Below are 14,206 nucleotides of genomic sequence, written 5' to 3' on the forward strand. Positions count from 1 at the left end.
ATTATTAATTTTTTATGAACAACGGACAACAGAGGCAAATTTCTCCTTAAGAGAAAGGAAACAAACATTACAATATCAAATATGAATTAAATATGTAAACTTACTTCTATCAGAGGACACCTGCTGCAAGAGACCGGGTTCACAATGTCCACATGTGTCATGACCCAAATGGATATGACACAAAAGCTTCGTTCCCCCCACCTGCAGTATACTTCCATGTACCACTTCAAATGGTTCACTTTCTTGTTTACATGCAGATAAACGAGCACCATTTAGATAAGTGCCATTTCTGCTACCAAAATCAATTATACTATATTTTCCATCATCAAAACTTAATTTCGCGTGGAACTGAAACAAAAGGATTTGCATTGTCACTTGACAAAAAACTAACAATAGCATAAAAATTCTAACACAAGAAGAACTGCTGGTATTTTCCCTCTCAGCATCAATTAAAAAATCTGGTCAACATGTTGAGTACTGAGAATGAGCACATAACACCACCTGCTTTTCATATTTTCCCAGTTTGTTTTTTAAATTGACTAAATATTATAGACCAAAAATCCAATATTGTGCTAATATATTATCTTGGCATAAAATCAATGAGACAGCTTGCAGTACTAATTAGATACACATGATTGGCAAAACAAACTATTTGTCAAGATGTATTGGTAAGAAGCTATGTTTTAATCTTTATGTTATCCTTATATTTTGTTATGTTTCATAAAAATCTTTCTACTTTCTGGGAATGGTTGAGCAGTTTATTACAGATGTGTTCTTGTGCTTCACTAGAAGAATACTGGAAAATTAGCACTTGGTGTCCTATCAAGGACAAAATTGTTAAAGATGGCACTTTTTCTATCAGAAGGCAAAAATTACAGAGCTACTGGACCAAAGCATGCAAAATAATGTATAGAAGTGTTCTGATAAGTGGAAGGAATGAATGTAGATGTATAGTTTCAAAGGAGCCCTAGTCTGAAGGTGACTGCCACTACCTGAAAACACCTTATTTTTTGTGACAGACACTACAACACATCATTCAAGGAAGCATAATAAAACACCTGCAGTAAACTACTCATCCACTGCAACTGAGTTTTAACTGAAGATAAAATTTTCTAGGTTGTCAGACTGCATCATATTCTTCTACAAAAACATTCTTACACAATCAACATTTTCACCCGGCTGCTGCTATCTTATTTTGGATCATGTATGTATGCAGAGGAATCTTAGTTGGAAGGTGACCACCACTAACAGAAAATACTTTATTCTTTTGTATCAGACATTACAACACATCAATCAAGGAATCACAAGAATGCACCTGTAGTAAACTATTCATCCACTGACACTGAGTTGATCAATTATCATAAACTGAAGGTAAAATCTTATATGTTGTTAAGCTGTGCCATGTTTCTCTTCAAATTTCTTCTCACATAATCGAAGTATTGACCCCCCCTGCTGAGATCTTCTTCAGGACCATGAGGCATGTCTAGTTACCTGAATACTGTCAATAATCAGTGTCATGTTCACTTATAAAAGGGAGTTTTACCATACTTGTTCTGAAGAAATGGAGCCACTGGATAAATTTTTTCTAGCTACTATTGGTGGGCCATTGCCTCTGCATATGCACTGTTTTGAAATCTGGTTCCTTTCACAGTGTTTTCCTGAAGTCTCTCAGTGCTACGTCAGGGGAATAGGGAGATTGACAAACTATAACTGTGTTGTATTTGTCCAAAAAGCTGAATTAATGAGAACAATCAGTGGGTCCATTTTCATAGTGAAGGTGCCAACTGTCCGCTGCCCCCAAGTCCAGCCATTTGTGTCTCGTTTCATGAAGGCAATGCAGAACCTCTTGGTAGTATTCCTTATTGATATTACTACCTTCTGGAAAGTACCCATGATGGACCACACCACTGGAGTAAAAAAAGACAGTCAGCATGTCTTTCACATTGCTGAGAACCTGCCTCATTTTTTGGGGTCTTTGGGATGATGGATGCTTCCATTGCAATAACTGGAACTTTGGTTCTGGGTCATGCTCTTAAGCCTAGAACTAATCACAGCAATCACTGTGTTAAGAAAATTGGAATTACTGTTCACAATATCTGGTGTGTCCCGTGCAACCCTGTGAACAAAGTTGCTTCTGCTCAGTTGTTAGAAACTATGGCACAAATTCTGCTGAGATCCTCCTAGGATCTATATGTTCTGTTAAAATGAAATGCATAAATCCATTATTAATTTTAACTCCATCTGTGAGTTCTCCAATCATGATTCATGTATCCTGCATTACCAATGTCCTCATGTGATCAATAACAATCTCATTTGCAGATGTTGAGGGCCTATCTGAACATGATTCACTCTTAATGGTGAGCAGCTATCTTTGAAGTGGTTGCTTCACTCCTTTATCTGTGTGGTATCCGTTGCTTCATCCCCAGACACTTGTCGAACCTTGCAGATTGGAACGTGGTTCCCCCCCCCCCCCTACAACACAAAATCCAATGAGTACCACTTACATGTGCTCACATTTCAATGGCTAGCAAGCAATTGATTGTTGCCGCAGTCATGAATAAAAAATTTTTTTTAAAAAATTAGACACACAACACATATGCCAACAAACATACAGGGTGCAAGTGCTCCAATAACATTGTCCATCCAGACAATAAAAAAAAAGTTGCATACTTTTTGAACAGTCCTTGTGTAGACAGCTGTTAGTACAGAATATTTAAGTCTGCAAGGGAAGTATATCATCAAGAAACTGACAAATTTAAAACATAGCTTAAGGTTACTCCTATCAAGTCTCCACAATATTCTAATATTCTGCTAAAAAATCTTCACAGCCAGCATGATTCACTACTTTTTAGTGACCTTATGAATCTCCTCAGCAGACATATTTTTGAAATTAATGTCTGTTGGTGCAGTGTATGATCAAGAAAATCTAATGCATTTTAGTTACTTGTTTCTTTGTGGGTTCAATGTTTGCTGTCATGGTGAGAAATAATCACTGAATTTGGTGACCTACGATTGGAAAGTGTCATCATTTTTGCCAAAGCTATTATGGAAGGATCTAATCATTATCACTAATTTTTTGTTTCTTATTCAATAATTTTCCAAATGGTTTTTGCCTTTTTCTTGGAGTGGTGTTTCTTCACATTTTTAACAACAGACTGGAGGAGTTTACTCTATCTCTTGACTACAGCTTGGTATTTTATTATCTTCAGGCTCTTTCTTCCTAGCACAAGATACTTTAATCCCAGGAGTTATCCAACCTTGCAACTATTCAGTTCTACCTTTGCTTGTTTTTGCGGTAAACAAGGCTCAAAGTGCTGTAAGATATGTTTAAGGAAGAGTTACATTTTCCACCTACACTATCTGCTTTACAAAATTCTTCCACAAATTCTTTTCATAATTTCTCTCTAAATACAGTGACTGAATCATCATTTATGATTCTGTGATATACCTACTCAGTGCATTTTAGTGTTAACATTTGGCAATCTTGGTCAGATAATCTACAGACTATTGGCTTTGCAAGTAAATCACTGCACATTCTACAAGTAAATTGGTAATAGCTGTTGCACTACCACATTAAATCCCCAGAGGGCAGTTCAAATGTATGGCAAATGATAGTACTCGGGGAAATGGCAGCAAGGGACAGGGAAGGACACCAGGTGCATCCAGTGAGTATGCCTGGGGGACTTCATTCAACATGTTGAAGAGGCTATTCCAGCAGCCACTGAGGAACCAAGGTGCAACCAACTGCAGGTTGTCGCACACATTGGAACAAATGATGCCTGTCATCTGGGCTCCAAGGTCATACTTGGATCATGCAGCGACTGGCAGAGAAGGGAAAGACCAGCCTTGCACACACAGTTTCAACGAAGCTCATAATTTGCAGCATTGTGCCATGAACTGATCGTGGCCCTTCAGTTCTGAGACAAGCGCAAGGGCTGAACCAGAGACTTTGGAGATTCTCTTACAACCTAGGCTGCGACTTACTGGACTTGCGCCATAAGGTTGAGGACTGTAGGATCCCCCTAAATGGGTCATGTGTGCTCTATACCTCAGAAGCTGCTACTCAGGTAGCTGGCAGTATGTGGGGTGCACACAGAAGTTTTTTAGATTAGTCAAATAATGATAGCTATAAGAAACTCAGAAGTATCAATGTAAGATAAGAAAAAAATGCCTCCCACAGAGGAGAGTATTAAAATCTTAATGGTAAACACCTGAAGCATTCGCAACAAAGTGCCAGAGTTTGAAGCGCTCATGAAAAGCAGTAAAGCTCACATAATACTAGGTACAGAAAGTTGGTTGAAACCTGAAATTGACAGCAGTGAGACTTTTGGAGAAAATTTAAGTGTATATCAAAAGGACACACAAATTTGAAATGGAGGTGGTGTGTTTGTCGCAGTAGATGAGAAACTTAAATTCACTGACATAGAAATTGAAGCTGCATGTAAGATTGTTTGGGCAAGACTCAGTATCAATGGTGGGCATAAAATAATTGGATCTTTCTATCACACACCAGACTCATCTCCTGATATAACAGAAAACTTTAGAGAAAATCTCAGTCCACTTGTACACAAGTTGCCAAATCATACTGTAATCATTGGTAGAGACTTAAATCATCCAACAATTAATTGGAAAAATTACTGTTTTGTTAGTGGTTCGCATGATAAGAAATCCTGTGAAACTTTACCAAATGCCTTCTCTGAAAACTAGCTAGAACAGATAGTTAGGAACCCCTCTCATTGAGTATATCCACATCAAAACTGATATCAATGACCATGATGTGGTTGTGGCAACAATGATTACCAAAATACAAAGGACAACTAAAACAAGCAGAGATATATATATGTTCAGTAAACTGGATAAAAAGAATCAGTAATGTCATAACTCAATGAGAACTTTACAGCTTTCAGCACAGGGCAGGAACATGTACAGGAACTATGGCTCAAGTTTAAAAGAATAGTTGACCATGCACTTGACAGATATGTACCCATTAGGGCAGTCCATAATGGGAAGGAACGTCCATGGTATACAGTTACTGTAAAGAAACTTCTTACCATAGCAGAATATTGTCAAATGATCTTTCACAGGACCCAAAGAAATTCTGGTCTTATGTAAAGACTGTTAGTGGCAATGTCCAGTTCCCTGCTAATGAGATGGGAATTCAAACTGAGGGTAGCAAAGCAAAAGCTGAAATGTTTAACTCCATTTTCCAATGTTCTTTTATAAAGGAAAACCTGAAAAGATGAATGAAAAAATTATTAGTGTCAGTGTTGAGAAACAGCTGAAATTGTTAAAATTGAACAAAGCTCCAGAGCCCGATGGAATCCCTGTGAAATTCTATACTGAATTTGCAGCTGAGTTAGTTCCTTTTCTAACTATAATCTATCATAGATCCCTCACACAAAAAGCCATGCCCAGTTCTTGAGAAAAAGCACATGTTACACTTGTTTACAAGAAGGGTAGTAGAAGCGAATCACAAAATTACCATCCAGTATCCTTAGAGCATATTGTGAACTCAAACATAATGACGTATCTTGAACAGAATGACCTCCTCAGTGCCAACCAGGATGTATTCTGAAAACATCAATCATGTGAAACCCAACTTGCACTTCTCTCACATGACATACTGAAAGCTTTGGATCAAGGCAATCAGGTTGATGCAGTATTTCTTGATTTCCAAAAAGTATTTGACTCAGTACAACATCTACGCTTATTGTCAAAAGTACAATTATATGGGTTTACGACTGAAATTTGTGACTGGACTGAGGACTTTTTGGCAGGGAGAACACAGCATTTTATCTTGGATGGAGAGCAGGGAACTGTGTTGGGACCCTTGCTGTTCATGTTGTATATTAATGATCTTGCATACAATATTAATAGTAAAATCAGGCTTTCTGCAGATGATACAGTTATCTACAATGAAGTACTATCTGAAAGTAACTGCATAAATATTCAGTCAGACCATGATAGCATTTCAAAGTGGTGCAGAGATTGGCAACTTGCTTTAAATGCCCAGAAATGTAAAATTGTGCACTTCACAAAATGAAAAAACATAATATCCTATGACTATAACATCAATGAGTCACTGATGGAATTGGCCAACTCATACAAATACCTGGGAGTGCCTGGGAGTGACACATTGTAAAGATATGAAAAGGAATGAACACATAGTCTGAGTCCTGGGTAAAGCAGGTGGTGGACTTTGGTTTATTGGTAGACTATTGTGGGGAAATGCATCAGTCTACAAAAGAGATTGGGCACAAATCACTTGTGCGATCCATCCCAGAATATTGCTCAAGTGAGTGGGATCCGTACCAAATAGGACTAACTGGGGATACTGAGTGTATACAGAGAAGGGCAGCATAAATGATCACAGATTTCTTTAACCTGTGGAAGAGTGTCACAGGGATACTTACGGAACCAAACTGGAAGACTCCTAAAGATAGACGTAAACTATCCTGAGAAAAATCTGTTGATAAAGTTTCAAGAACCAGTTTTAAATGATGACTCTAGGAGTATACTACAATCCCCTACATATTGGGGACTGTGAGGATAAGATTAGAATAATTACTGCACTCACAGACATTCAATCATACTTCCCCTGACCAATACTTGAATGGAACAGAAAGAAACCCTAGTAACTTGTATAATGGGATGTACCCTCTGCCACGTATCTCACGGTGGTTTGCAGAGTGTAGATGCAGAGAATTTTAATACGGAAAACAATCCAAAACTGGACAACAACAAATTTATGTGCCTTCAAACAGTATTATCTGACAAGGAACTATCATTAAAGTCTCCAGAAACAATGTTTTGCCAGTTAGGTCCACAAAACCTTATTAAAACTGTTTCCAGCTGCTTTATGGAGGTTAAGCCATCCAGAATCACTGGCTACAATTGTGTAAATTAAATTTTACTGTCTCTTAGTTGCAACAGGAATATTTTTCCACAGTAGAAACTTCATGTACACATTTGTGGATGTTCCATCTTATTATCATGTGCAAATGCTGCCAACTGTTGGGCTACATTACAAAAATTTCAACAAAGCAATGTAGCAGTGTGCAACAGTTTGTGACCGCCAGAGCACACAGAAGTGGATGGTTGGTTATATTCCACTGTATAAATGAACATTATTATTGTTATTCTCCATGGTAATTATTGATTGATTACTTTATTTATTACAACAATGAATATTTCAAAACTAGTTGTTTTTGTCCATAAAAATAAACCACGTGCACAAAGCATATTTTGAAAACATGCATATATTTTTGTATAAATCTTGCATCTAAAATCATTTTTTAAAAAACACCTAAGAGAATTACAGCATAAAGAAAAATTTTACTTCTTCCAGAAAAAATTCAAGTCTGAAAGAATTAAGATATTTTCTGCTGGTGGTCTGTAAATTAACAGTATCACAAGCTTGTGTGTATCTTGATTCACTATTGTAACAGAGCATTTAAAGATCTGTTCAACACAATTTTCATCAACCTGACAGGCTTGGGACTTAAGTCTACACTCTGCATCCATTTTCTTCTCGCTGGTTCTTCAAAATTGCCTGTATCTATCCAGACGCATCTGTTCAATTTCTGTCCAGACTCAGTAACCACAGACAGAGTCATGTGTGTGTCAGTTGTGCTTGTTTGAAAGTGTGTGTGTGTGTGTGTGTGTGTGTGTGTGTGTGTGTGTGTGTGTGTGTGTGCGTGTTGTCTACTAAAAAAAAATCACTGATTTCCATGTGATGTTCTGATATGCACAGCATTCCTGCAGAAGTTCATTCCTTTTATTAACAAAGTCTCTGAAGTTTGGTTTCAGGTTCATCCTTGCTGCTTACATACTTGGAATTCTTCAGAAGATGAATCACAGAGTGCACTAAGCAATCAAGCTGATTTAACTCTCATCAACATAAGATTTCGCTAGACTATCAAAAGAGTGCACACTTAAACAATTTGCTGCTAGTCATCATTATAAAAATTGTTCTGTCAAGAGCAAGACAGGCAATAACACAACAACAGATGGTGCTACAAAACTGGGTTCACCAAACAACAAAAGCTGAAACAGCTAATGAGCTAAATACATGAATTCAGCAATATCATTATAAACTGTTTGAGAAGATCTAACACAATAATGGACAACACATACTGCAACAAAAACGAGATCATAATATAGACCATGAGATTAAATTAAAAAGTAGGTTACAGAAAAGATTTTGTTTCCAATGAAGGACCATTGAAAGCACAAGAAATACACAAAAAACAACAGGTGTCAACACAGTACTTTAGACACAGTCGATGGTGGGATGACAAATGAAGGAGTCCTTAAGCATGTCAGCAAAGGTAAGAAACTATCCAGTATAATCAAAAAGAGAAAGTATGTTTCGGACATCCCAGGCAAAAAAAAAAAAAAAAGTATTAATTTTTGCTGTTCATAATTAAAGATAAAATTAGAAACTGATCTTCAAAGAAAGACAGTGTCTTAGCTGCAAAACATATGGCAATGGACCAGACAACATGATATTCACTCACAGGTACCTACGATACGAAACCGAGAAGCATCAGAAAAGTGGTTGGAAACACGCATTAGTGAAAATGTTTTAGGAGAATGAGGAGATAAGAAGCAAATGATTATCTAAGGGGAGTTCAAAAAGAAACAAGCCAGAGGTATAATTACAGAAACCTTTACCTGTATGTTAGAAGTATTGACCCTGGCTGTTGACACACTTGTCCCACTGTGACACAAGGTGGTGAATGGCTGTCTCATAAAATTCCATGGACTGTGAGGTTAACCAGTTCCATATGCACAGCAGGATGTCACTGTCCACATGAGTGCAGGAAAGGTTATGCTGACGTTCTTCTTTGACCCAGATGGCCCCCTTCTGATTCACTTCCTGTAGTATGGGACAACAGTGAATGCCCAGTGTTACTCGCAAACCTTGATCACCCTTCGCCAAGCAATCAAATTAAAACAACCAGGCAATCTCACCCATGGGGTCATTCTGCTCAACGACAATGCAAAGCCTCATACGGCCCACAAAGTTGTGGCAGTCCTGCAGAAATTCAAATGGGAGGTTCTCAGCCACCCTCCGTACAGTCTGGACATCTCTCCCTGTGATTACGTCATTTTTGGTCCCCTTAAAAAGGCTCTGAGGGGCAAATGGTTCACCTCGGACGACGACGTCCTGCTGCATGTGCAGAACTGGTTAACATTGCAGCCCCGGGAATTTTATGAGACAGCCATTCACCACCTTGTGCCACAGTGGGATAAGTGTCACGACAGCCTGGGTCAATACTTCTAACATACAAGTATTGGTTTCTATAATTATGCCTCCAGCTCATTTCTTTTTGAACACCCCTTATAGTTCAATAAAGTGGAAGCTACATATATGTGCACAACTACAGCATGTTAGTTTGTGAGTTGATGAAAATAAAAATAAAAGGTCCACAGAATTTGATAAAGAACTTAATTACTAATCTTCACATACATAGTTTATAGTCTGATGATAATTGCTTGGTTCCCCGTCCCCTACCACAGAAAACACACTACTCTTTAAAAATTAACTAATTAACTACACAAGAACTTCTGGAATTTCACTTTATAGTATTTTAACAGATACAGGACCAGCACACCCTATCCTCAATCCTCCACAACCTCAACAATTTCTCACCCATTTGCTTAAACTGGTTCTCCCCAGTCCAACATGCAATCTTCCTGAGCATAGAGCTCCACTCCCCTGATGGCTCCATCAATACGATACCCATTAAGCACCAACAATACCTGCATTTTGATAGCTGTCACCTCTTCTGCATCAAAAAATCACTTCCACTTAGCCTAGTCACCCATGGATGGCATACCTGCAGTGATGAGAATTCCCTTGCCCTGCTATGCTGAAGATCTCACAAAGCTCTTCACAGACAGCCACTATCCCTCAGACCTAGTCCACTAACAGATTTCCTGCACCATATCTGGTCTAATGGCCTAATCCCCCCCCCCCCCCCACAGAATAAACTGAAATGGTGCACCCTCTCATCACCCAGTATTAACGCAGACAGAAGTAACTGAACCATGCCCTTTGTCAATGCTTTGACTACCTATCAACATGGCTAGAAATGAGGGACATCCTACCCACAATCCTTCCCACCCCTCCTGATGTGGTATTCTGCTGCCCACCCAACCTGCACAACATCCTGGTCCACACTGATGCCACTCCCACTCCGTACCCTTTCCAACAGAGGTCGTACCCCTGTGGAAGATCCAGATGCAAGGCCTTCCTGATTCACCTACCCAGCACATCCTATGCCAATCCAGTCACAGGCTCATCATAACCCAACAGAGGCAAGACCACCTGTGAAAGCAGCCAGTCATATACCAACTCTGCTGCAATTTCAGTACAGCATTTTATGTGCACATGGCCACCAACCAGCTAATCTCAACAAGAAGTGAGTTGACTACACAGTGGCACAACATGCTCCTGAGCACAACATGCTCAAGTTCAATGGCTGCTTTACAAGCCATTTCAACTGGAACCGCCCCTCCAGCACTAGCTTTTCTGAACTATGCAGATGGAAGGTATATTTTCAGCACATCCTTCACTTCTGTAATCCTCCTGGTCTCAATCTCAGCTAACCCACCACAACCACATCCTCTACCCAATACTCTCCTCTTCCTCTGTCCCATCACCCCATCCTAAGCCATGCCTCCACATTATCACCACCATGTGCTACATGAACTCACTGGCTGTGGTGCCATCATTTAGCATTCCTAGCCTGTGCACCTGCTATCTCTCCCTTGCATATTGTTACACCACACATCTGCTGCTTCCTCCAAGCCACCAGCTACTCCTCTGCCAACTCCTCCTCCTGCTTCTACTATTCAGTGAGTGGTCACATTTACTCTCAATTAACAGATACTCATTGATAATTAGCGGTAGTCACTTATCTTTTAATAATATTTCCTCAAAGATTAACTCTGACAAATATTAACAAAACACAATACCAACTTTACTGACCAAGTAGGCAGCTATGTGAAGTGCAATAGATGTACTAGTAATTTAGAATTTTTTCTGCAAGCACACTAATTACACAAAGAGTGTAACTGAACAGAGAGCCTTTACCCAAGTAAATTACACTAAGAACCACAACTTACATGAAATGAAATTGCTCGGTTTGCTGTTCCACAAAGGTAAAGAAATCAGAAGGACTGCACATCAGTCCATAAATGTGGATGACAAACAGCATCTGCTACTAATGTATTTGTCATTTCTATCTTCTAATAAAACACATGCAGCCCAGAAAGTATAGATGTAACTAGATTCACAGTTTGGTTACAGTGCAATGAAGAACTTTCGCAATAACATTCTACTGGAATCTCATACCATTACAGCATGCAAACAAGAAGAAATGAAAATTAAGGTGGGAATTAAAAAAAGAGACAGGAATGACACTTACAAATAAATAAACGAGAGACCAAAAATAAAACACTAAGAGATCATAATTATCTACACTTAGCTAATACTTCAATGAGGCCATTGAAGGTCACATTTCTTGATGTTTCATGTATCTAACCATTGTGTAATGCCTGCATAACAATGAGAGTCATTCTTTTGTTTATTCCATCGTTTCCTTCTGATACATGATTTTTATCTAATATATTTATGATCTTCTCATTGTAGTAAGCTCACTGGACAAAACATTAGTCACTTCAGTCCACAAGTACAGATGAATTGTTAAACCTTTACAGATAGCACAGAGATCTAGTCACATGCTCAACCATGCATTCACTGCCTCTGTGTGATTACAAGGCAGTAGTGATCAGTGAGACAGTTACCAGTTTGTGTCAAGCAGACATTGTAAATAAACATGGGTAAATGTAAGGATGTGACAGAAGGGGTAATAGTTTTGGCCATGCCTGTAGCCACACAATGTTTGAAGTAGCTGGATTTGTTGGTGTTTTGGGTAGGCTTTTCAGTGTGTGTAAAAGCCATGGTGTAACATGTGGATGGAAAAAAAAGATCCTGACTGAGTGGGATTGGAGACACATTTCACAGCTTGTGAATCAAAATCACTTCCAAACCCAACAGGAATTCATGCAGACAGTGGATGAAGGTCCATCTCAACCTGTTAGTGAGAGAACATTGCAATGAGAACTGCATGGAATAAACATTTGGAGTTGGTCACCTTGAAAGATGCCATCGCTTACAAGGGTACAGTAGTGAAGTTCATCAGGTTGGAAGTATATATTACTCATTTTCTTAACACTGCCCCGCCCTATTACATATTGATTGGCCTCCAAAGTCACCTGACTTGAACCCCATAGACAATCTGTGGAGCATGTTGAAACAGCAAGAAAAACACTTACATCACCATCCTCGCAATTTGGAGGAATTGTGCAGTTAACTCCTCAGCGAGTGGTTTAGCCTGGATGTGATGTACCTGCACAACCTTGTGGACTCACTTCCTATCTAAAACAAGGCAGTTTTTAAGTCCAGGATGAGAATTACACAGTATTAAATTATGCTTGTAATAATTTCTCTATGGGTATTTAATGGTTTGACCAGTGAACATATTATCCTTTACTGGCTTTCCTATCTCTCATTCCATTACCATTAAATTCCAGTTAGATTTAACTCTGTGCAACTACAAAAAGACCTTTACTTATTCTATCTTTCTGACTGACTTGGCTCAAGATTCTTATGAAATATTGCAATTATTACACAAAACAAACTTTTGCCTACACTTCATGAACTTTAACTGAGCACAATTCAGGCTCTGAACCCATTTCCAGTATTATGCTGTTGCAAAAGATTTGATTAGCATATTATGGTGTACTGCCAAGTAATCTGCAGCATTTACGAAATTAAACAATAGCTGTAAATACACTGAGATTTTACAGTATGTGCCAAAGACATTAAGAAGATGTAAATAGATTGGAATCTTACAATACATACAAAACTGAAAGTGTAATATGTACGGTAATAGGGACTCAGGTCAATAAAAGCAATTGACAAGGTGGTATTGGCTCTCAGCCAGAGACCTTACCCGTGACCGGTAATGAAAACATACAATATACAAAGAGTAATATGTTTTGCCACAGGTTTGGTTAGATAGTGCGAAAGTGGTATGCAGATGCTCATTCAATTCTAGTGGAAAACACTACAAAACAAGCATTGTGGATCACATTACAGTTTATTGTTATGTTTCTGAGAATGTACATTCCTAGAACACACATCCCTCCAACATATATTTCACGAAAAGACCACAAGGCCAAAATTGAGAGCTCTGAATGAACACATACAGTATCTTACTGACAATCATTCTCCCCACACACCAATTGTGACTGGAAAATGAAGTACTTATTTGTTTATTTATTTGGTCCTGTGAATCTAGGTTGTAAAGCGTACAACCATCACTTGTGGAGTGCAGATTACTGTCTTTAATGTTCTTTGCAACTACATACAACAGAAGGAGCCAAGCATATTGTAATAGTAATTTCATGCAGTAAAGATGAGCATGGTGCAATAGTAACAGAAGATCAGCAAATAGTGGGAGGATTGAAAAATTCCAGGGGAGAGTCTTTAGAAGGATTCAGTAACAGACAAAGATGATAGGCCTTTTGTATGAGTTACATTGGTACCAATCACACTACTGCATAAGTCTGCTACATGCAACATTTGTAACTTCAGACAGTAGTATGCACTCAACACTCTAGTGCATGCATACTGCTTTTGTGAAGGTATCCAGACACCTATTAGTGGCTTACTGGCAATGGCTTAGTGGCTTAATATGAGTTGTGTCCACTCCTTTTCTTTATGATGGCTTGAACTTTGCTGAGGACACTTTCAACTAGGTGTCTGAATGTCTGTGGAGGAATGGCAGCTCATTCTTTCTCAATAGCCAAAACCAGAGAAGGTAGTGGTGTTGGACCCTGGCATGTAGAGTAAAGTCGACGTACTAACTCTTCCCAAAGGTATTCCATTGGGTTTAGTTCATGTCTCTGGCCAGGCCAGTCCATTTCAGAAATGTTATTGTCTCAAATCATTCCCTTACAGGTGCAGCTTTATGACAGGGTGCATTGTCATCCTGATACAAACTATCATCTACTCTAAACCACTCTTCCACTGTACACAGTACACAAATTTTAGCATTTTTCTAAGCACAATAAGATGACCTCACCTTAACCATGAAAATCACCACCATACAGTAACATCACCTCCTTC

At 38.7% G+C, this 14,206-nt stretch overlaps 1 protein-coding gene across 2 annotated transcripts in view; it reads right to left on the reverse strand.

Annotated features, from left to right (window-relative positions):
• The window catches only part of LOC126088576 (angiogenic factor with G patch and FHA domains 1), a 290,555-nt gene that overhangs the window by 248,695 nt on the left and 27,654 nt on the right, over positions 1-14,206 (reverse strand). For both annotated transcript variants that reach the window (XM_049906771.1, XM_049906772.1), the window contains exon 6: positions 105-348. In XM_049906771.1, the coding sequence (XP_049762728.1) occupies positions 105-348 (244 nt within the window). The remainder of the gene's footprint in view (positions 1-104; positions 349-14,206) is intronic.

The sequence above is a fragment of the Schistocerca cancellata genome, chromosome 6 (genome assembly GCF_023864275.1).
Source record: "Schistocerca cancellata isolate TAMUIC-IGC-003103 chromosome 6, iqSchCanc2.1, whole genome shotgun sequence".
In the NCBI taxonomy this organism is placed as follows: Eukaryota; Metazoa; Arthropoda; class Insecta; order Orthoptera; family Acrididae; genus Schistocerca; species Schistocerca cancellata.